This window comes from Lolium perenne, chromosome 2 (genome assembly GCF_019359855.2).
Source record: "Lolium perenne isolate Kyuss_39 chromosome 2, Kyuss_2.0, whole genome shotgun sequence".
NCBI lineage: Eukaryota > Viridiplantae > Streptophyta > Magnoliopsida > Poales > Poaceae > Lolium > Lolium perenne.
This window is the reverse complement of record NC_067245.2, coordinates 324,971,669-324,993,433: the sequence shown is the minus strand read 5'-3', so window position 1 is coordinate 324,993,433 and position 21,765 is coordinate 324,971,669. Positions and strand designations below refer to the sequence as shown.

Here is a 21,765-nt window from a genome sequence, read left to right as displayed (position 1 = left end):
TTCCTAGTTGGTATCCTTGCAACATATTCCTAGACCGCAAGGCTAGGCTGCGTCTTGCAGCTGGAGAAAGGAGAGATATTTTTGGATTCACTGCAGCCTGTTGTGCTGCCTGTGTAGTGTCGGAGCTGCTCTCTGGGAGTGGGAGTGGTGGCTCGGGGAGGAAGGAGACAAGGCGGGCGTGGCCGCGCGCGGCGGCCGGTTTTCTCGTGTTGCTGTATTTTTTCCTTTCCTTTGCTTTGGGAAACAAATGCGTTGGTGCTTAATGGCCACTTACTTTTAAGCTCCCTTGATTTGCTCGTGGGGGCACGAGTCAGTGTCAAAGTTTATACACAAGCTACCCATCTAACATTTCTCTTTTATATATGCCAATTATGCAAGGTTCTAGTTTTTCAAACACGATGACGCTAGAGAGTGCAAACATTTAGCACGTGGCATTCCATCATGTTGCCCCAATTTCTTTTCTTTTGGCTTCCAATTTCTACTCCGCTAAATCATCTCATATTAGTAGATCACCCTCACCTCCTCCGTCAAATTCGCGTCTCGTGCAGGTAAGGCCTCCTCCTCCCCCCCCCCCCCCCCGCCCCCAAACACCATAGTAGCATCCCACAACTTTCTCTTCTCCTCTTTGCCCATGGATCTATCTCGGTTGACCGTTGGCTAAGACCAAAGAGCGCGCACGCATTCTCTTGATCTTGTGTTAACTGAATTCAATTAACCATGCGCTTTGTTTGATTAGTTGCCAATGTCACATACTTTCATGTCCCTTCGCACAAGCAGGAGCTATACAATACATCCATGTTGATTCATATGGCAACAAAGTTCTGCACCCACGTCATAAAATAGCATAGCAACAATTCAGATTCTCAAAACTTCTGTAAACATGCAAGTTGATGAAGTCCAGCGCAGAGTTTCCTGTACTTGGCGAAGTACAATGTCCGCACACCAACAGGCCCAAGCCCCTCGCCCCGGAGACCCATTTTTCTTCCGTCATCTCATTCAACGGGTAAAGTGATAGTATCTCGCAAAAAGAAATGAGCAAACTGGTAGTAGATGGAATATGCACAACAAGTAGTCTGAGCGACATTTGCTAACCCGTAAATCTCCTGAGCCCTGCGTGCTACTGAAGAGGGCGGAAGAAGAGAGAGGAATCGGTTTGGGAGCAATCGCTTCGTAGTGCGCGTACAATTCAGTGATATTGTGCCATCCTCGTTGATGGATCCCGTCTCTTACTTCCCCATCCTACAGCTCAGGTATACCATGTGCAACTAGTGCACTAGTTTATCCATTTCATGGTATACGTCCTCTCTAGTGGATTCCACTCCCAGATAGATCTGCACAAGAACAAATGAGAGGCTTTTTTTCTATAAAAAAATGCATTAAACAATCAAAAATTAAACTAACCTTCTAACTTTTTCATATCCATACCTAGATATTCAACAACCACTACCGACTCATCTCGGTTACCAAGCTAACAAATTTGTGATCTCGAAATATTTTTCATTTATGGAAGAACTTGATCTGCATCTCATTATGGACTTGGACAAATGACTCGTCGTATTGGTTCCCAAATGATCTAACAAAGTTCGGCATACACCTTCTCCCTTGAATATCACGGATCTCTATTTTCTTATTCTTTATTTGTTTGATCTTAACTTCATCATCAAGTTGATAGAAACTTGACTATCCTCCTTTATGTTCACAGCAACACGGGTGACCTCATTATTCCTTTATTAACTATGTTTTGTCCTATTTTATTTAAGTACGCTTCTTTCTTTTAAAAATGTTTCTCAAATAGCGAACTTGGTATTGAAGTCCACAAGATGGCGAAACAAGTACCGATACTATAGTTGAGGAGAGAAACAAGATCATTCGGGAAAAAATATAATGTGGACTTAGTTAATATCAAATATACAAATACTCATCACATTTTATACTAAATACTTGTACTTATTTATAATATATGCCATTATTAAATAATAATTAATCTTAATATAAAATTTAGCATACAATTATATTAGCTTTTATTAAATTTGATAATGTTAACTCAATTTGTAATATTGAAATCAAAGATAAATATTATACATTTAAAACACCACTTGCTACAAATGCATATATGCTAAATTAAAACTTCCTCGTTCACAATGGAAATTATATTAGGTCTTGATATTCGAGTTTGGGAATTTTGAGAAACTTATTTATACCTAAACTAAGAAAAATAGCGAACATGAACAAATCACATTCATGTGTATATGATTTGTGCCACTTATATGTGTCGCCATCTGTTTGTATCTATTTTACTATATCTTAGTATCCTTAAATATCTTGACATGGAGTTCTTTAATGCATGATTCTAACAAATATACTCTATTATAATCAATTCTCATGTTTGGTGGCAATGTGCAGGTCACTGGCTGGGATGGCCTTTCAGTTTGTTGTTTCTCAAACTCGCATTCTTGACAAAGGTTACTTCCAGATTGATTTAAAATGCAATATAACATATGACTAAATGGCTTTGAATTATATGACAGGTTTGATGTAAGAAAGGGCCCCAAAAATATTGTTGATGGGTCAAATATCAACTAGGAACTTCCAAGATCTTGCACTATCAACACTCGTTCTCCATTGACCCCCATCTGTCACCGGCCTAACCATCTGCTCCATCCACTCACGGCCAGCGGCGCTTCTGCACAACTTGAACATCCTCCCCAACCGGCCCTCCACCTCCCATGTCCGTCCTTTAAATCCCCCGACTTGGCGCCGGCGAACCCTCCTCTTTACCCAAACCCTGTGATTCCATCACCAACGAGCTTCATGTACCATAAACCGCCTCCCCGAGACCATTCTACCCCCAACATATGTCGCCGCGCCGGCACCAGCCACGTGGAAGTCCTTCCATCGCCTCCACATGCGATGTCGGTGCCAGCTGCATCGTACCAATATCAAGTGATTTCAGCGTCTTCTGCTCTCAACTCACAAGCTATCAATCAATCATTTCTCGATTTTATATGGAAATTATGCAAGGTTCTTGTTTTCAACACGATGACGCTAGAGAGTGTAACATTTTTTTTTTGAGAATTAAGGAGCTTTATTTCTCAAACTTGTGGGATTACAACCATTTGCAATGATACCAACTAGGAACAATGGAGTGAACACTGCTAGAAAAAAGGCTAGCAGTGGCGCACCATTGTGCATCTCGTGGTGCACCACATGGTGCGCCACTTGTATCTACTTATCAGCGACGCACCTTGTCGTCTGTCACTACTACATATGTGAACCACTAGTATTTATGTGAGGTGCACCACTAGTAGAAAATTAGGTGCTCCTATTTTTGCATTCTAGATCTAGGTTTGGATCTCACCCCATTTTTTGCATTTTTTGTATCTTTCCCCTATAGTTTTTGTCTACATCTCCTACTCCACATCTTGGTGGCGAACACTGATGCATGTAAAATGCATACATAAACTTTGTAGATTATTGCCACACATGTTTTATATTGTTTTCTGGAATTTTCCAGTTATCCTCATTATTTTGGCTATCCTCATTATTTTGGTTATAACTCTGCATAACAGAAAATTCTTGTTTTGTGTATCTTTTTTTACTTTCAGGGACATATACGGAGTCAAATGGGCCTGAGATTTTTTGAGGATTGATATTTCGTGAAGACGAACATTCTAGAGTCTTGGAACTTTGCAAACGGAGGTCGGAAGGGCAAAAGAGCCCAGGTGGTGCGGGGGGCACCCTTGGCCATGCCACCTAGGGCCTTTCCCTCCTCGAGCATCCACATTCGTCCATCCAAAGCCATACATAATGGTCTTGACATAAAAACTCCTATATAAAGGTCCCCCGAGACATCTTGGAAGGGGACGGAGTGCAACACAAAAACACATAAACAAAGAGTCAGCATGCCGCCGCCAGAGGAAGATTGGAGGGGGAACCGCTGCAAGAATCGCCTCCGGTCGCCTCTCCTGCTTCTCTGAAATGGTCGTTCTTTATAACCACCGAAGAGGAATGATTGGTGGCAAGAATCTGAATTTTCTGGACAGATTGGGGGAGGTCTCACTTATCCTCATTTCCCGCCGCCCTGTCGGAAATTTCATCGCCGCGGCCTCTCCCCACCGGCGATCGTACCCGCCGATTCGTGGCCGCTCCTCTCCGTCTCTACTCTCCATGGCTCCTTCCCGACGCTCCTACCCGCCTATGCCCCTCGCCGCCACCGGCCAAGGTATGTGAACGAAACCCCAAAATCCTAGCACGGTTCTTTGATCTGGTGCCTCACACTAGCAATCGTACTAGCAAGGGGCGAGTTTCACACTAGCAATCGTACTAGCAAGGGGGCGGGTTCAGTTCAAGTTAGGATGGGGCGTTCGATCGTGGGTGAGATCGTTGTATTTCTTTAGAATAAAAGGACAACTAGACGCCCGTGATTTTGTTAGCGAGATGGAGTTTGTGCTAAGTGAATGATATTATTTTTGATGTTCCAGGCTCTCGAGAGAAAAAGCAAAACTGAATCTTTGTTCGAGTTTGACAGTAAGATCAGTGGTTAATCAGATGCAGGAAATTTAAACTATTCTTTATTAGCTAAATATTTATTTGTGCTTACATTGGCATATAGACGTACTCCTACTTTGATATGTGTGCATCTTGATTTAGAAAATACTGATGCCTTTTATTAGGTTAGATGAACAAGATATCAAGAATATGCTCAAATTGTTTACATGTGAGCAAAGACAGTTATCTTGTTCACAGAGTACGTCAGAAGCTCGGTGCCACTTTGTCCAACCAGCCTTGATTCGGTGGCCCACATCTTCATCGATATCGCCATCTTTCTGCAACATGGACCCCAAATATCGAAAAGTGTCTCTCTCTGGTACCCCTTCCCATCAAGGCTAACCTCTCCCTCCTCGTGCCTAGTAGAACTGAAACTGCACCTCATGTATTCAATTTTAGTTCTACTAAGCCTAAAACCTTTCGATTCTAGAGTTCGCCTCCACAACTCTAACTTTTTATTAACCCACGCTCGGCTATCATCGACTAGCACCACATCATCCGCAAAGAGCATACACCATGGGATATCTCCTTGTATATCCCTTGTGACCTCATCCATCACCAAATCAAAAAGATAAGGGCTCAAAGCTGACCATTGGTGTAGCCCTATTCTAATTGGAAAGTCATCAGTGTCGCCATCACTTGTTCGAACACTTGTCACAACATTATCATACATATTCTTGATGAGGGTAATGTACTTTATTGGGACTTTGTGTTTCTCCAAGGCCCACCACATGACCTTCCAAGGTATCTTATCATAGGCCTTCTCCAAATCAATGAACACCATATGAAGATCCTTCTTTTGCTCCATGTATCTCTCCATCAGCTGTCGTACCAAGAAGATGGCTTCCATGGTAGACCTCCTAGACACGAAACCAAATTGGTTTTTGGTCACGCTTGTCAACCTTCTTAAGCGGTGCTCAATGACTCTCGCCCATAGCTTCATAGTATGACTCATCAGCTTGATTCCACGGTAATTAGTATAACTTTGAACATCCCCCTTGTTCTTGAAGATTGGTACTAAAATAGTCCGCCTCCATTCTTCCGGCATCTTGTTTGACCGAAAAATGAGGTTGAAAAGTTTAGTTAGCCATACTATCGCTACGTCTCCAAGGCCTCTACACGCCTCGATGGGGATACCATCAGGACCCATCACCTTGCCTCATTTCATCCTCCTTAACGCCTACTTAACCTCAGACTCCTGGATATATCGCACAAAACACATGCTGGTATCATCAAAGGAGTCGTCTAGCTCAATGGTAGAGCTCTCAATCTCTCCATTGTAAAGGTTGTCAAAGTACTCCCGCCATCTACGCTTGATCGCCTCATCCTTCACAAGAAGCTGATCCTCTCCGTCCTTGATGCATTTGACTTCGTTGACATCCCTCGTCTTCCTCTCCCTAAACTTCGCCTTTCTTCGTGTTTAAACGTTGGTAGAGGTCCTCATACGCCCGACCCCTTGCTTCACTCACCGCCCGCTTTGCAGCCTTCTTCGCCACCTTGTACTTCTCCTTGTTAGCTGCACTCCTGTCCAGATATAGGCATCTGAAACAGTCATTCTTCTCCCTAATAACCTTATGGACCTCATCGTTCCACCACCATGCATGTATCCTTAGCTTACCTTATACTTTCCTTAGTCACCCCAAACTCCTCTACAGTGACCTTCCGCAAGCAGGTCGCCATACTCGTCCACATCATGTTTGCATCGCCTCGTTCCTCCCAAGGGCCCTCCTTAATAACCCTCTCCCTGAAAGCCTAAGATGCCTCACCCTTGAGCTTCCACCACTTTGTTCTAGTGACTTTGGCGCGCTTACCCTGCTAGACACGGATCCTAAAGCGAAAGTCGACAACCACCAACTTATGTTGAGGGACAACACTCTCTCCAGGTATCACCTTACAATCAATGCAGGCGCGTCTGTCTTCTCTTCTAGAGAGGACAAAATCAATCTGGCTAGAGTGTAGACCACTACTGGACGTCACTAGATGGGATTATTTCTTCCTAAAAAGGGTATTAGCTACGACCATTCATAGGCTAGAGCGAAGCTCAGGACGTCTTCTCCTTCTTGGTTCTTGATGTCATAGCCAAAGCCCCCATGCACCCTTTCAAAACCTGTGTTAGATGTACCCACATGGCCATTGAGGTCTCCTCCTATGAAGAGCTTCTCACCAATAGGTACCCTCCTAACTAAGTCCTCCAGGCCTTCCCAGAACTCCCTCTTGGTGCACTCATTGTGGCCTACTTGTGGGGCATACGCGTTGATAATATTGAGGACTAAGTCCCCAGCAACCAACTTGACAAGGATCATCCGGTCCCCTTGCCTCTTGATATCCACAACTCCATCCCTGAGGCTCTTATTGACCAAGATGCCTACTCCATTTTTGTTTGAAGTTGTCACCGTGTACCACAACTTGAAACCGGTATCCTCCGCCTCCTTCGCCTTATGTCCCTTCCATTTGGTCTATTGGACACATAGGACATCAACACGCCTCCTCACCGCCGTATCAACTAACTCTCGTAACTTACCCGTCAGGGACCCTACGTTCCAGCTACCTAAGCGTATCCTCCTAGGCTCGGCTAACTTCCTTACCCTCCGCACTCGTCGAGTCAAATGCGGAGACCCTTGCTCATTTTTCACTACACCGGGGCGTCGGTGCAGCGCGCCACTAAGGATGCGGCGACCCGATCCTTGCTCACTTATCACCGTATCTAGATCAAGATACGGCGCGCCACCAAGAGGGTGACGGCCCGACCCTTGCCCATTTGAGACCACACCCGGGTTCCGATGTGGCGCGTCGCTAAGAGGGTTACGCCCCCAACAAGGTTCCTTTGGGTTTCATCTCCATAAGAGTGGCTGGGTTTTTACGTTGGCTCGCCCCGCCTATCACAACCCTCCTCCTTTACCCGGGCTTGGGACCGGCTATGTTGAGACAACATAGGCGGAGTTAACTGTCTCTGTCATACCATATAGAGAATATAGACCCATGCATAAATAGTTTCAATATTTTGGCAACTTAATGTATGATGCAGATGATCACCTCTCTAATCTATTTCATTAATCTTCTTTCCGATGATACCATATTTTTATATGTTGCATGTACAGGACCTCAACACAGGGGTTGCACACACTATAATAAGCAGTGTATGTTTGGAAACGACATGTATCTAAAGATCATGTGAGCTTCCTTTTAGATTGATGTGATCCCTTTCTCCACCGAAAACCAAGTGCTACCTGCACAAAATAACCTATTCATCTGTCAAAAAGAGGTGCAAACTGGTAAGATTATCGTGCATGGGTCTATATTCTCTATATGGTATGACTTGGACGACCCATCGTCCCCCTTTCCCCTCCCCCTCCCGCGCCCTTCTTCCCGGAGCCCTTCTTCTAGGAGCCCCACTGTTCAAAAACTAGGCCGATTCAACGATTACTAGGCCGGTTAATCGCTACTAGGGGCTTGACCGTGTCGATTACCATTAATCTCTTGTGTTAATCCTTTAGCCTGATTAATCAGTCCGAAAGTCCGATTACTAGGTATTTTCCCGATTAACTACCACACTTGGTCAAAAAAGTTACAATATTTTCAATGCATATCGCTAATACAGGCTCTACCCCTCCCCAATAAAGTAGATTTTGCGAAGCTCCCGCTTGATTGAAGCCTCCAATAGCTTCATTTCCACTATTGCCAAATAGTTTCTTGCCCTCCCAGACCAGTTACTCATAGTTTCCCAGACCTCATATTACAGGAGCTCGATCACCATGAGGAGCTCGTCCAGGAACTGGAGGACGCCTTCAATAGGTTAGGTGGTTGAGGTGTAAGAGGGGTCGTACCCTAGGTAGGTGGTGGAAGAATATAAAATTCAGAGGTGAGAGGAGAAGAAGTGGAAGGAAGGAACGCGGCTTCGGCTAGTGGATCCTGATTCGCTCCTGACCTTAAAGATTAGGTCATGGAGGAGAAGCGTACAAGTTTTTCTAGGATTTTAGGCTTCAGATAAGTAGGGAGAGACATATAGAGGCACATATACTATTATTTTTTCTTATATAAATTGTTTTAAGTGCTAATTTGTGTAGGTTGCACCGATTAATAGCCGCCCGATTAAATCAGTTAATCGTCTGAATTCCGATTAATCGCTACTCCCAAGCCGGCCGAGCAGTTAACGATTACCGATTTCCTTAACATTGAGGAGCCCAAGTCCTCGGGTCCGGCGTCGCCGGCATAGACGAGCAGTGGCACGTGGCCGGTCTCGGTGCCGTCGACCTCTACCAGTAGCTCGTAGTGCCGCCTAACCTCCTCCAACGTCTTCCTCTAGACGGCGGCGGATATGGCGTCCTACATGGCGGCCCTGTCGTTCGGATTCGGCAGTGTGGCCAACGCGTTCTCGAACACCTTCTCCTACTCCCACGTCCATGTCCCGAAGCTGGAGCCCTCCTTGCCGCCGCTGTTATTGCTCGCCTCCTCCACCGCCATGGCCGACCTAACCCAAAACGAAAGGGGAAAAATAGAAAACAAATATCGAGCTTCATGGGATTCGGGGAGGGAGGGGTCAGAGGGAGGGTTCTATGGGATTGCGGCGGCGGGATAAGGGGTGGGGAAGAAGGAGGGGATTTGGAATTGCGGCAGATTTGAGGGGAATAAATTGGGGGCTTCCTTCCCGAAAAGAGAAAGGGGGGAGAAGTGGGGGGAGGGAGATCTACCGCGCCGGGAGGGAGGATTTGTTACCGTGAGGAGTGCGAGTGTGATATTTTGGATTCACTGCGCTGCGATGCGCAAGGACTGCAGTGTTGGGTTGTGGCGCCGATTTTTCTCGAGGTGGTAGTATTTTTTTGTGTGGCTAGAACTAGAAAATGCGGTGGTGGTTAATGGCTGCTTATCAAACTTGCATTCATCGACCTGCTAATCGCACGAGATAGACGGTGGCATGGTTTATAGACAAGCTTATCAATCAATCATTTCTTGATTTTATATACGGTAATTATGTGATGTTGTAGTTTTCAGACATGATGACGCCATATAGTGCAAACAATTGGCACGTGGTATTCCATCTTGTTGCCCAAACTTTTTTACTAGCTGGCCATATATCTTCTCTGCTAAAACTTATTTTCGGTATCTTTCTCCGCATTTTTATCTTTCATTAACTCATTTTTTTTTTCCTTTTCAGTAGTACATTTTCCTCGATGACGATTGTATGCGGGTAACTGTTCTGCCAGCCTATCTGGAAATAATTTTATTGAATCTGGTCCACAAATGCACATGCGTGGATCAACTTGAGCCTGTATTTATCTCTCCTGCACATGCATCAATTGTTGAAATTGATCCCACAATCAAAATTTGTGGACCAGCTCCCATAAAATTATTAACACGTTTTATCTTGTTTTATGTAACATGTACTTCCGTCATAAATAAACTTGTAGCTGACTGTGTATCTGACATATTTTGAGACAGAAACTCGAGTTCCTGTTGGTTTAGTACATGTTTGTGCTTCTCAGAACAATTGATAACTCCCAGGTCTACTAGAACACGCCTAAAGGGAGCGGTTGGACAATTACTTGCTCGTTAGATCGTGAGTTGGAGACCTATAGGTGTTCGTTTCAAGGTTTTTGGAATTTCTCCTTGCAAGGCAAGAGGGGACCGAGTAAGAGAGGCACTTAGTATATTTAGTATGTTTTCCTTAGACATTGACGCAATCCATTTTCTGGTTGACGCTGTAGGAACTTGTTTCAGGTAGGGAATAAAACTAAAAACTTGGAGATTTTTAAATATACAAATAAATTTTCAAAATCTGTCATTTTTCGAAGTATACTTATTTTTCGAAATCTGAATAACTCCCAAATCTGTACAGTTTTAAAAATATGAACATTTTCAAATTTGGTCACTTTAAAATATGAACATCTTCAAATTTGGTACACGGCTGATTAAATTTTATTTTACAGGCCGGTGTGACCAATTTTGGGCCGTCCAAGACGGCCGTCGAGTGGACCTGATCCGCAACGGTTTTCGTGGGCAGAATATTTATATTTCCCTCTGAAAAAGAAAACCGACTGGGTGAGGCTGTGGGTCCCGCTCTCGGACGATCAACCCGCTCCCCTCTATAAATAGCCCCCCACTCGATCCTCCCCCACCTTTTCCCCCAAATCAGACAGCTCCCCAGCGACTGCAGCCGGCGAGATATGGCGGCGACGAGCCATACGGACTCCGGCGCCGTCCTCAAGCTCGCCTCCGACCCCACGGAGTACGCCTGCGCGCGGCGGCTCCGCCACAAGCTGCTCCTCTCCTACCTCTCCCAGCAAGGCCTCCACCCCACCTTCCAATCGTAAGTGCTCCCGCTCCCGGCCCCGACTCGATCGATTGCCTGCTGCTGCTAATGCGGTCGCCGCGCGCGTACAGCCTGGTCCGGCAGACGGACGCGCACCTGTCCGCGGAGCATCTGCGGCAGCTGGTGGCCGGCGGCCTGTGGGGCGAGGCCCTGGACTACCTCGCCCGCTTCCTGCCGCCCGGAGCCGGCGCCGGCGACAACGACATCCTGGCCCGCCCCATCCTCCTCTTCCTCCACACGCTCTGGACCTTCGCCAACGTCTCCGCCAGCACGACGCTCGCCGCCGTCACGTCTGACATGCACCTCCACGACTTCACCGTTTGTCTGTCCGTCAGCCACAGCTTCCTGCTCCGCACTATCCTCAACCTCATCCTCCACAAGCCGCCATTCCGGTAGGCAGCGACCGTGTTCAGCTCACTCCTACTATTTTTTTTTTTTTGCTTACTTGTCTTCTGATCCACGACCGAGCCTGTTTGCAGCGCCAGCCTGAACTGAGGCGCGATAAGGAACAAGGCGGCCTCCATTGCCTGTGACCTGGCTCGTGAGTCTCCAGAGTTGAGCCTCCGGCTGCTACTGCCGAGCGACCCAGGGACCCCGCGCGACGTCGTTCCCATCTGGTTCGTGCATTCCTCCATCTCCTCCAACATCAAACCTGTCTGTCTTCACGCAATGTTTATCAGGCCATGTTTGGCTACCAAACTTGTATGTATGATTCTGTACCAGTTGCATGCCAATGCTGATGTATAGTGTTGATCTCTTGCTTTTGCTAGTCCCCGCCAAAGGCGTTACGGGAAACGACCGCCCCGCCGCGCACCGGCACATGCCATAACTAAGCTCTATCTCAACAAGAGGATGAGGTACACACAGCATTGACGAGATCATAGAGTTTTCTCACACATATTGGTGCTAATTCCTTGCTTTTTACAGCCTGCCTTCTTCCAGCCCCCAGCCTGGTATCATATATCCTCCTCTTTACAAACATCTTCTGTTGGCATGAAACCAACATATATAGCTCATATAACCTCTACATATGTCACAGCTCTCTACTTAATGATCCTTATCTATGTTTTTTAATGGCAGGAGCCAATCACACCGAGTCACTAAACAAGGTGGCGGGTCTTATCAGTAAGACTATTCTTGCACATTATTCTATTTCCAGTTTATATGTGCGTGCATCAATTCACTTCTTGTTCATAGCATTTCGTACCTTGAACGCGCATATATAACTTAACATGGTATTCTAACTTCATGACATCTGGAACATATCTGATTTTTTTTCTCACTATTCTTTGTATGAGAAATCGCTGGGCTTATGTGGGTTTCTATCTGCTGATAAACTTACGTGATGATATGCAGAGGAATGCTTCAATGCTGGTGTATCTCTCATGTTGCTTCCATCAGGTCAGAAGAAAGGTAATTAATTCAAACTTGCCTCAGTCTGAAGAACCACACTTTTTGTGTACTTGAGCCAATTTCCATTGCGCTTTCTGTCTGGGCTTGCCCAATCCTTTAGGGCAGCATAGGCATCTTTCCTTCACTTTCTGCTAATGTAGTCCGGCATGGCATTTCTGGGGGGCATGCAGTACCCCATCTTGTCAATTAAATGGATCAGTATCTGTAACTAGATTGAACTAACTCACCTTACTCTGTGCCTTGCATCTTGCTTGTTTACTAATTTGATGCTCTTTATCTTACAGTACATAATTTATGTTTGTTGCTTTTGAAATTGGCATGTTAGATACTTAGAATTATGGTTAAGTCACTTTGTGCTATGGCTTATAAGAGCATGTCTAACATGCCCCGTATTTTTTCGCCCCTTAAAACGCGAGTAGAGGGCCCTGTATTCACTTTTCACCGGCCGAAAACTCGTCCGAGCTAGCAGACCCCGTATCCCCACCCCGTAAAACAGAGGGATACGGGGTCTGCTAGCTCGGACGAGTTTTCGACCCCTCAAAACAGGGTTTTAGACAATAATTTGCACAACAATTTCAGATCAAACATAGCACATCCAAAATATGTGATACATAATTCATAGTTTTTAACATCACAACCCGATCATGGCCAATGTTCAAGCCACGGAAGTTCCCAAATGTGATCAACCATCAACGAGTCCATCGCCAGTGGCACCTCGCCGGAGACTCACCTTGAGCACTTGCAGCACGAGCTTCACGCGCAGCCTTCTTCCTCGCCATGATGTCCGCCTTGGTCTCCTTCCACCACGCCAGCTGATCCTCGTCCATGCCGTCGGTGCGCATCATCATGATATCCCTCTCCTCGGCCAAGAGCTCCTTCATGGCCTTGGCTTCTTTGAGTGCGATCATCCTCATGTCAAGCTCGGCCTTCAACTTGGCATCTTCCCGCCTTGCTTCCACCTTGGCAAGCTTCACCTCCTTCTTCTTGGTGATGAGGAGCTTGGTCTCCAATGTCTTCATCGTCAATGCCTCCTTGGACTTCATGAGTTGATCCAACTTCTCCCGGAAGCTAGCTGCTTCGCCTTCTACCTTGACCCTCTCCTTGGCTTTCTTGTTGCCCTCGGGCTTGCCGGCGTTTCTCGCACTCATTTCCTCCGCTTCATCATCCATGGTGAGCAGTGCCTCCTTCTTGCACTTTGGTTCGTTGTCCCTCAACTTCCACTTAGGAAGATGTTGAAGAATGGAAAAGCAATGATGAAATTGAAATTCCTTGTTCTTGGAGCCGGCCATGTCCTTATACCGGGCTTGAGCATACTTGGGCTGCACAACAATACTATGTGATGTTTCCACATCATCAACACATAATATGGATAGCAACAAACAAGGAAAACTTACATAGTCCTCCGGCACACATCCACTAGAGGGGTTGTCGGCCACTTGATCCATGGCAACACTCCAACGAGAACAAGCTGGTTTGATGATGTTCCATCGGCCTTCAAGGGAGTGGTAGGATCTGTCGGCCATGCTCTTGGTGCGAGGCTTTAGCTGGTGGTACAGATCCTCAATGCGCTACCAATAGCGCTTGCCGCTCCGGTGCACGCATCCATCCCCACCTTGCTCCAAGCACGGACCAAGATGGCGTCTTCGATCTCGCTATAGTTCGCCGTGTGTGGCTTCGGCGTCGATGAAGAACCGGCGGCAGCCGGATCAACCTCAACCACCTCCCCCTCGTCGTCACCCTCATCCTCGTCGTCATCAATCTCTTCGACGTTGCACTCCCCATCGAACGCAGCAATATCGGCGTCCAGATTCACCGCGGATTCGTTGAGCATGTCGAGGTACGATGTTGTGGACTCAACATCGAACACCTTGTCTACGTCCATGGTGGGTGGCGGCGGCGCGGGCGGCGCATCGGACGGAACGGAGGGAGGAGGGGCTGTGGCCTTGGAGGGCGGTGGAGGCGCGAGGCCGATGCGGCTGATTGCCTTTGTCCTCACCTTGGCCGGCGCGGCGCCCCTCGGCCCGACCGCCTTGGTCTTCATCCTGCCCCCTTTCTTGGCAGCCTGCGGGACTGCGGCCGCCGCAGGTGCTTCAAAGAATTGCTTCGGAATCCTCTTCCTCTTCAACGGGATGGTGGCGCAAATCATGGCCGACACGGCGCCGGCGTTCGGCGGACCTCCGACGGGGACATCAACCACCACGGCCAAAGGAGGTGCACCGCCGGCGGTAGGCGGCCCTTGTGGAGGATCCATGGCAGCGGGATCCGGCCGTCTCGTTGCCGGGAAGGGCGGGGTGGAGGAGATCGGGCGGCGGCGGTGGTTGGCTTCAGCGAAACCCTTCGCGCGCAGTGGAGGGGTGGATACTGGTTTGGCCCTCTATCCCCGCTCCCACCCCGCACAAGTAGGGGGCGAAGGCCCGCCCCGTAATCGAAACCAGCAAAAATCGGAGCGGGGGCCGTTTTTACGGGGCCTGCTAGACGGCCGGGTAGAGCCGAAACCCGTATTCCGGCGGTTATTATACGGGTTTGACCCTTTTAAGGGGTCTGTTAGACAGTGATTTTTTTTAAATAATACACTTTTTAATATTAATTCCAGAAATAATATTCGTTTTTGGCAAATTTCAGAAATAATACACCGTCGGGGTCCGCTAACCCGAATTTACAAAATCGGGGTCGGCGAACCCGAATTAGCAGAGTCGGGGCAGTGGAACCCGATTTCTAGAAAAGCTCTGCTGCGGCGGAAAAATAAAATATAACTCGGGGTAGTGGAACCCGATTTCAATTAATCGGGGTAGGTAAACCCGATTTTAGCTAATCGGGCCAGGTGAACCCGATTCCAATAAATCGGGATTGTTCAACCCGAGCACCAATTTTTCCCGCCTTTTTGCATTCACACAGTTTCCCGCCCGCCCTTGCCGCCACCCTTGCCGCCACTCCTTCCCGGCACCCTTCCCGCCAATCGTTGCCGCCACCATCTCTCGGGAAGCATTAAGGCGATGGGGTGAGTTCCCCTGCGCTCGCACGCTTCCAACCAGTGCACCCACTGAGAGGTCCGCTCAATCGGCTTCAACCGCCAGAAAATCTGGGTACTGGAGCTGCTCCACAAAGCATGCACACCAACAGTGTATGCTTCGGGATTAAGCCCGAAATTCACGGTCAACCACTCCTTCAACTGACTAACTCGCCATGTTTTTGGGTTTGTCAGATGCAAATCCTCACACTGAAACTCGCTCAGATCAGCTCCCATCGGAGTTGTTCGGACCGTGCCATGACCGAAGTAAACAACGAATTTTACTCTATCTGACATATCTGCTCACCTATACAAATTACATACTCGTCAAAAAAATCTAGCACCTACACTCTAAAATAAATAAAAATCTAACCTGCAGTCCTAAATAAATACTATCTACCGGTACATATTACACTAACTAATGTGCGAAGCTAACGAACGCAACATGCATTATGATTACACCATCTAATACCAGGAATTAGGGTTTACCCTTGAAGCGTGCCAAACACCTCTGTCAGCAGCTCAGCTTCTCCACCCCGCAGCAGCTCCACCACCACGCAGCAGCACCACCACCACCAGCTCCACCACCACCACCACCTCCACCACCACCAAAACCACCTCCACCAAAACGCCTCAAAAACTAACCCATATATAGATCAGCTGATTCTACAGCATTTGGTGGTCAAACTACAACAAATGGCTGGATAAATCGCTCAGAAATGAGAGAAAACGTTGCTGGTCTGAGAGCAAACGAGAGAGAGAGCTGAGATGAACTGAGAGAGCAGCAGGAGGAAGAAGAGAGGTGCGTCGGCCAGCAGGAGCGCGCGTCGGCCGAATTAAAAACGCCACCGTTTCGGGCGCGGCCAGCCCGACTCGGGGTCAGGGGCGCCGAATCTTGCGCCTCGGGATGGCGCACCCCGACACCGGCTGCTCCTGCGCAGGAGACAGACCGACAACGGCCCGGCGTGGCCGACAGCATCGCTTCGGGCGCACTGACCCCGACTTTGGCCATCCCCACCAGATTCCCTCCACTTCGGTTTCAACAAACCCGATTTCTCTATTTCGGGTTAGCGGACCCCGACGGTGTATTATTTCTGAAATTTGCCAAAAACGACTATTATTTCTGGAATTAATATTAAAAAGTGTATTATTTAAAAAAAATTCGCTGTTAGACATGCTCTAAGCCTGTGATACTTCAGATGCTACATTTTGTGGCATCCTCCGTGGTTTGTTTCCTTGGCACATTGTTTGCCCCTATATTTAAAAGTCACACTAAAAGAATGCAGTGAAAAACTATCCCATAAATTATCTATCGTATTTTTATTTTGTTGGTTGCTCATATTTTATCCATTTTAAATGTACATGGTAATTTTGTATAGCACTACAGTGCAGCACTTCATTAAACTTGGTGTTGTACTTTGCATTTTTGTGGTGCCTGCCAACTCATTAACATTTTTATTACTTCCAAACTCACAATGAACATCTTAAATCATACTTCTTTAGATAAGACCGACTGTGCTAGTTGTCTAGTTGAGGGGATACATGCACCATTGATTGTAGTACTTCATTGATTGATGATCGAGTCTAGGAACATCTTCCCCTAAAGTTTCCTCTGCCATTCCTTCGTTGGCCTGATAAATGCAGTCCTTATTATGTTTGATGTTTTTTGTTGCATTTTATAAGTGTCTAGTTACCCAATAACACTTTTAACTGCCTGGTTGCAGATGGTCCTGGTGCTCCATTCCTGAAGACAAAGATTAGTAGCCTAACACATCCTGCTAAAAACATTGGCACCTCATCAGTTCTAAATGCAGGTAATTAGTTGAACATTGCCTTTTTGGTTGCTTGCCGTCATTTTAAACTGAAAACTTGTTTCAGGTGCAGATTCAGGTTTAACTATTTAAATGTTTTGACCATTTTTCAAACCTAGACGAATCTCCATCTGCATGATTAGTTCACGAATTGTTTATTGTTGCTGTAGAACGTCCAATGAACCAATCAATGGGCTATACCTATAATCGTCCTTTGTAACTGTTAAATTCTTCGCAGGTGCTCCAGTCTCTCTCCCTGCCAAAACCTCTGGCACCTTAACTGCAACAGACGCAGGTAATTAATTGAACACCCTCAACTGTTTTCATTCAATATAGGAACTCAATCTACACAACCTAGAACTGTTAGTTGTTAGATAAACTCGATTACTGATACTAATATTTGACCTGTGATGTTCATAGCTGATCATGTTGCTTTCTTCTGTCCTTGACCACTTTGTTCTAATGGCAAGCTATTTGTCAAAAGTGTGGAAGATGTTCTTTTGTTACTCATGCATTTGTTAGCTCCCCCAACCCCTTGTTTTATGTATGTCCACATTGTCCCAGGATTGCATTTGCATCCATGAGCTGGTAGGCTTATGTACTGCAGTCATGTGATGCACCTTTATTGAGCTTCAGCAACTTCATATGTTTACTTTATGATATACAGTTCCCACTATATTTGAGGATATTATAGAAAAAGCAATGAAGAATTTACAATCCGGAAACTCGTTTTGGCTCTGGGGTGTAGATGCTCCTGTTTTCTTGACCAATCACAGTCACCATGTTCCTGGTTTGTCAGTGTATTCAAACATGTATTCTATTCTGTATCTTCTTTCTAAACAGTGCACGGGCCCATTTGCTCAGATATATTCAATGTGTGCAGAACCGTTTGGCTCAACAGTACATAATGGAAGGAATTTTCTTGTACCAATCCAATAACCTGGACCGCCCCCATGCCCAGGCTAATTTCTGTGTCAACTGATTTTTTTTAATATCTAGCACTGCACAGCTGCAAAAATAAGCTATTTTTTGTAAAATAGAAAAGCCTAAGACTCTAAATATGAGGTCCAGGTACTTAGCTCCCAGGTCATCGAATGCTTCAATTGTTCTCCTCACGAGGGTCATTGTCTGCCTGCTCCTTACTACCCTGACCACAAAGGTTCCGAAGAGATTGCTTCGTGAATGGCACGTTGCTTGCGTTCCCAAAGAATGCCACAATTATGTTGTAGAATCTCCCAATGTTTATGTTGCTGTCCCGCAGCTGCCAGACCAGGTCCCTGGTGTACAGATCTTATGTGTTTGTGTGATGGCCACAATACCTTGTCGCCACAGTTCTCCCTCATCGTATGGTTATGCTTCACCCTGTTTGCTCTGCAATGTACCGCCCATTGTCTAGTGTCCGAAGCAACCTGGCCATCACGGGGCACTCGCATTCATTTGCAAGACTTTGTATTCTCCCCAGTTGGCTTCCCCTTTGAGAACAAAACAGCAAAATAACAATCCCCTTGTTAGTCTTTGTCACAGCACCATGTATGGATTCATTTTTCAGTCAGTTCTGTTGAATTGACTTAACGAACAGCCGCACACAATTCCCTTCATGCATTTTGTCTTCTCAGCATTCAGCCGATTCTTTCCATATCTAATTCCAAAACCATGTTCCCAGGAGAATAAGTTGTAGAAGTCGTAAACTTCACCCAATGAGTTGAATGTAGTCCCCATGCAAGGATCGATGACCTCATCCCCGCGTACCCACGGATTGACTTTTCGAGGGCGCTTGGTCTCGATGGACAAGGTGTCCGATCAGGAGGTGCTTGATCAACTCGGACTCTGCATGAGTCAGCGACAATTATTTTGGTTAGTTTCTCCCTTTTTTGCAATGTGGTATAAACCAGCACCTGAAATTGCATCTCCTAATAGCTAATATACTGAACGTAACTGCAACTAGGCGTAAACATGTTCATGTTTCTGAATGAAGTCGACCATCAGATTCAGACTACAGTCGGCAGTGCTAGCCATGGGTAGTTCAATACGTTCACTCTAGTGCTAAGCACTGATTCCAATTGCAAACTAGGTAGTAAGCATGTCCATGTTATCTGAATAAACTGAATCATGAGTTTCTGACTAAATACGCCACTGCTGGCAATGGATACCGCGGTAGGTTCCACACTTGTGTTAAGCACTGAATAATAATCATACATACGGCCACAGACCTCCACCAAATCGGGTATCCAACACAGCAACAAATCTGAATTCCATGAACAATTTAACACAGCCAACGGGCGTGTAATTAACTAGCATAATTATGCAGCTTCAGTACCAACAGTGCAGGCACACATCTGGGTTAAATTGCGGTATACTGCATTTCTTTGAACCTCTACTTCTGCAAGAACATTACCTCTTCGTCCATCCCGGTGCCAATGGATCCATATTTCCAGTTCATTACGCGGACTTAGCTTGCCCGTCTCCTTCGCGTTCACCCACAGCAGCAACTGCATGGACGATGCCCACCACGGATGGATCCGCCGGAACCGACCCACATAGCTGCACTCACCATCTTCTGGCGCCGCCGCAACAGGTCCGATGTACCCTTGTAGACAGGCAGGCTGCGGCAGGAGGGCACAATAAGTCAAGTCAAGGCTGGGAGCCTGGGAGAAAGAGATGCCGTTGATTCCAAACGATCCGGGATCGAAAGAGATGCCGTTGATGCAGCAACTCGGAAACGAAAGCCATAAAAGGCACGGACCTGCTCGCCGGATCGAGAGGGAAGTCCATTGATGTCGATCGTCGGTGCTGGGTTAGGTTCCCCACCCTAGGCTCTTCCAGTCGCCCGCACATTCGCCGGAGTCCACACTTTAATTTTGGGGGAGAGTGGATGTTCTTCCAGATTGATCCACCCCGAGTTCCTGTACGACTGGTTCAACAGGTCTCCCCGGTCCTGTTCTGCCGGTCCAGGTTTCAGCAGCTTCATCTCCGTCTTGCGCAGCCAGACGCACCATCACCGCGCGACCAGAAGCGTGGCCCCCTGTAAAACGGTACACGCTTCAAACAATGTATTCCATATTTATTGCTGCTAGGGTGACAGCCTTTTCTCACCACCGCAGCAATCTCCGTGCGCATTTTCTTGGTCCAGATAACAAGACCATCTGGACTCGGGAGCCAAAACTCCGCTCCCTTTACAATCTTTTTACATTAATACATAAGAAATAGGAAAGTAACTTGCGTGTAGACTCTCAATTTAGATATTGATAGCCTCATCCTTAACATTTATTTGTTCTTTGAAATAATGACTGTTAAAATCATAACCAAATTTCAGTTAAGGGATTTTCTGCCTGGATAGTATTTAATCCAGTGACACTAAAGTGATACCACCCATCCATTTTGATTTGCACTATTATGTATGTTCATTGTAGTCCCAGGATTGCATTTGCACCCATGAATTGGTGCGTTCATTTTTGCGATATACAGGTCACACTATATTGGAGGATCTTATAGGAGAGGAATAATGAATATTATAATCTTGTTACATTGATACATAAAAAATAACGAAAGTAACTTGAGTTAGAACTCTCAATATCTCATGTGCAAAGCCTCATCCTTCACATTTCATAATAGTGAAATTTCAGTCAAGGGTTTATCTGCCCTGATATTGTTTAATCCATTGATACTAAAGAGTATAAATACTTGGGCAGGCACAATTAATACCATCCAGGGAATTGTTTTGAGAAAGCATCCGATGACAGAGCTCTCAGCTGCTCAGAAAGAACCTGATCTGAAAAGGCAGCGGACATGCACCAAACTGGTAATGTTTACTACAAGTGGTTGCTTTTACAAATATGTCAATGAATACATCAATTCCGATTGAGACTTGTAGCAATTAGTATGGTGGCTACAAATCACTTGTGCTTACGATGGTGGCTAGAAACCACTTATACTTAAGATGGTGGCTACAATCACTTTTACTCACTATTTTATGGCCCCTAATGTTTTTCCAAGTAATTAATTGCCAGTAGCACTAAATAGATCAAAAGGCAGCCACAAAAAGGAATAATCACACATGGTCACAATACCTGGAACGGTATATATCTATACAGAAGCAAGGCTGTATGATGTTAGGTGATCATTACTGATTAGTGCCATGCACTTTGTTCCTCACGGCATCACACCCACTTCAATGTAGGGTACGGCATGGCACCAAGTCCTGTCATTCATATTTGTTTCTTAACAAGTAAACAGCGGCTGTCATTTCTTCAGTTTTGTGCTGCAATATCTTGTATGTAAGGTGCCGCATTGCACAGTTTTTAACTGCCAGAATAATTGCTGGGTGCAGGCAACGGATCTGCCGCAGACGAACTTGGATTGAACTTCATGGCGTAACTAAGTGGTGGCCAGATTACTCCTGTTGATAAGTTCCGGGTGTTGTAGAATAGGTTGTTTTGTTGCTATCTGCGCTAAGTTATGCTAATGAACTTCAGGGACCAATGGTATACTATATCTTGAGTCAGCGTACTCGTGTTGGTTGGTTTGGTTAGTTCTCATGTAATGCCACAAGCTCCTGTTATATCATCATCAGTGTCAAATCTATGAATTTGTCCGTGCCAGCAAGTATTCATGTCGATAGTTAAGCTGCTTTGCATACTTACTATGTACAAGTACACTGTTTTGATTCTGCAGTTGTTTGC

At 46.1% G+C, this 21,765-nt stretch overlaps 1 protein-coding gene, 1 long non-coding RNA gene and 1 pseudogene across 3 annotated transcripts; 1 reads left to right on the top strand and 2 right to left on the bottom strand.

Annotated features, from left to right (window-relative positions):
* Positions 1-5,945: 5,945 nt before the first annotated feature.
* On the bottom strand, positions 5,946-8,721 carry LOC139835908 (uncharacterized; annotated as a pseudogene).
* A 1,954-nt stretch (positions 8,722-10,675) lies between these two features.
* Positions 10,676-21,765, top strand: LOC127329710 (uncharacterized). Of its 2 annotated transcripts, XM_051356176.2 has the most exons (9): positions 11,346-11,472; positions 11,626-11,712; positions 11,783-11,808; positions 11,936-11,980; positions 12,212-12,268; positions 17,000-17,089; positions 17,325-17,381; positions 20,776-20,885; positions 21,414-21,765. In XM_051356176.2, exons 2-9 carry the CDS (start codon positions 11,708-11,710, stop codon positions 21,444-21,446), a joined length of 423 nt encoding a protein of 140 aa, XP_051212136.2. In that variant the 5' UTR covers positions 11,346-11,472; positions 11,626-11,707; the 3' UTR covers positions 21,447-21,765. The 2 variants fall into 2 exon arrangements, 1 of the variants encoding a protein (XP_051212136.2); XR_011752866.1 differs by lacking the exons at positions 11,783-11,808; positions 11,936-11,980; positions 12,212-12,268; ... (2 more) ...; positions 20,776-20,885; positions 21,414-21,765 and adding exons at positions 10,676-10,852; positions 10,927-11,247 and having other exon boundaries at positions 11,335-11,472; positions 11,626-11,717.
* Positions 17,662-20,087, bottom strand: LOC127337154 (uncharacterized). The gene is made up of 3 exons (XR_007873657.2): positions 19,830-20,087; positions 19,482-19,689; positions 17,662-18,913 (listed from the first exon to the last, which is right to left on the bottom strand). It is a non-coding gene; the product is annotated as an uncharacterized lncRNA (long non-coding RNA).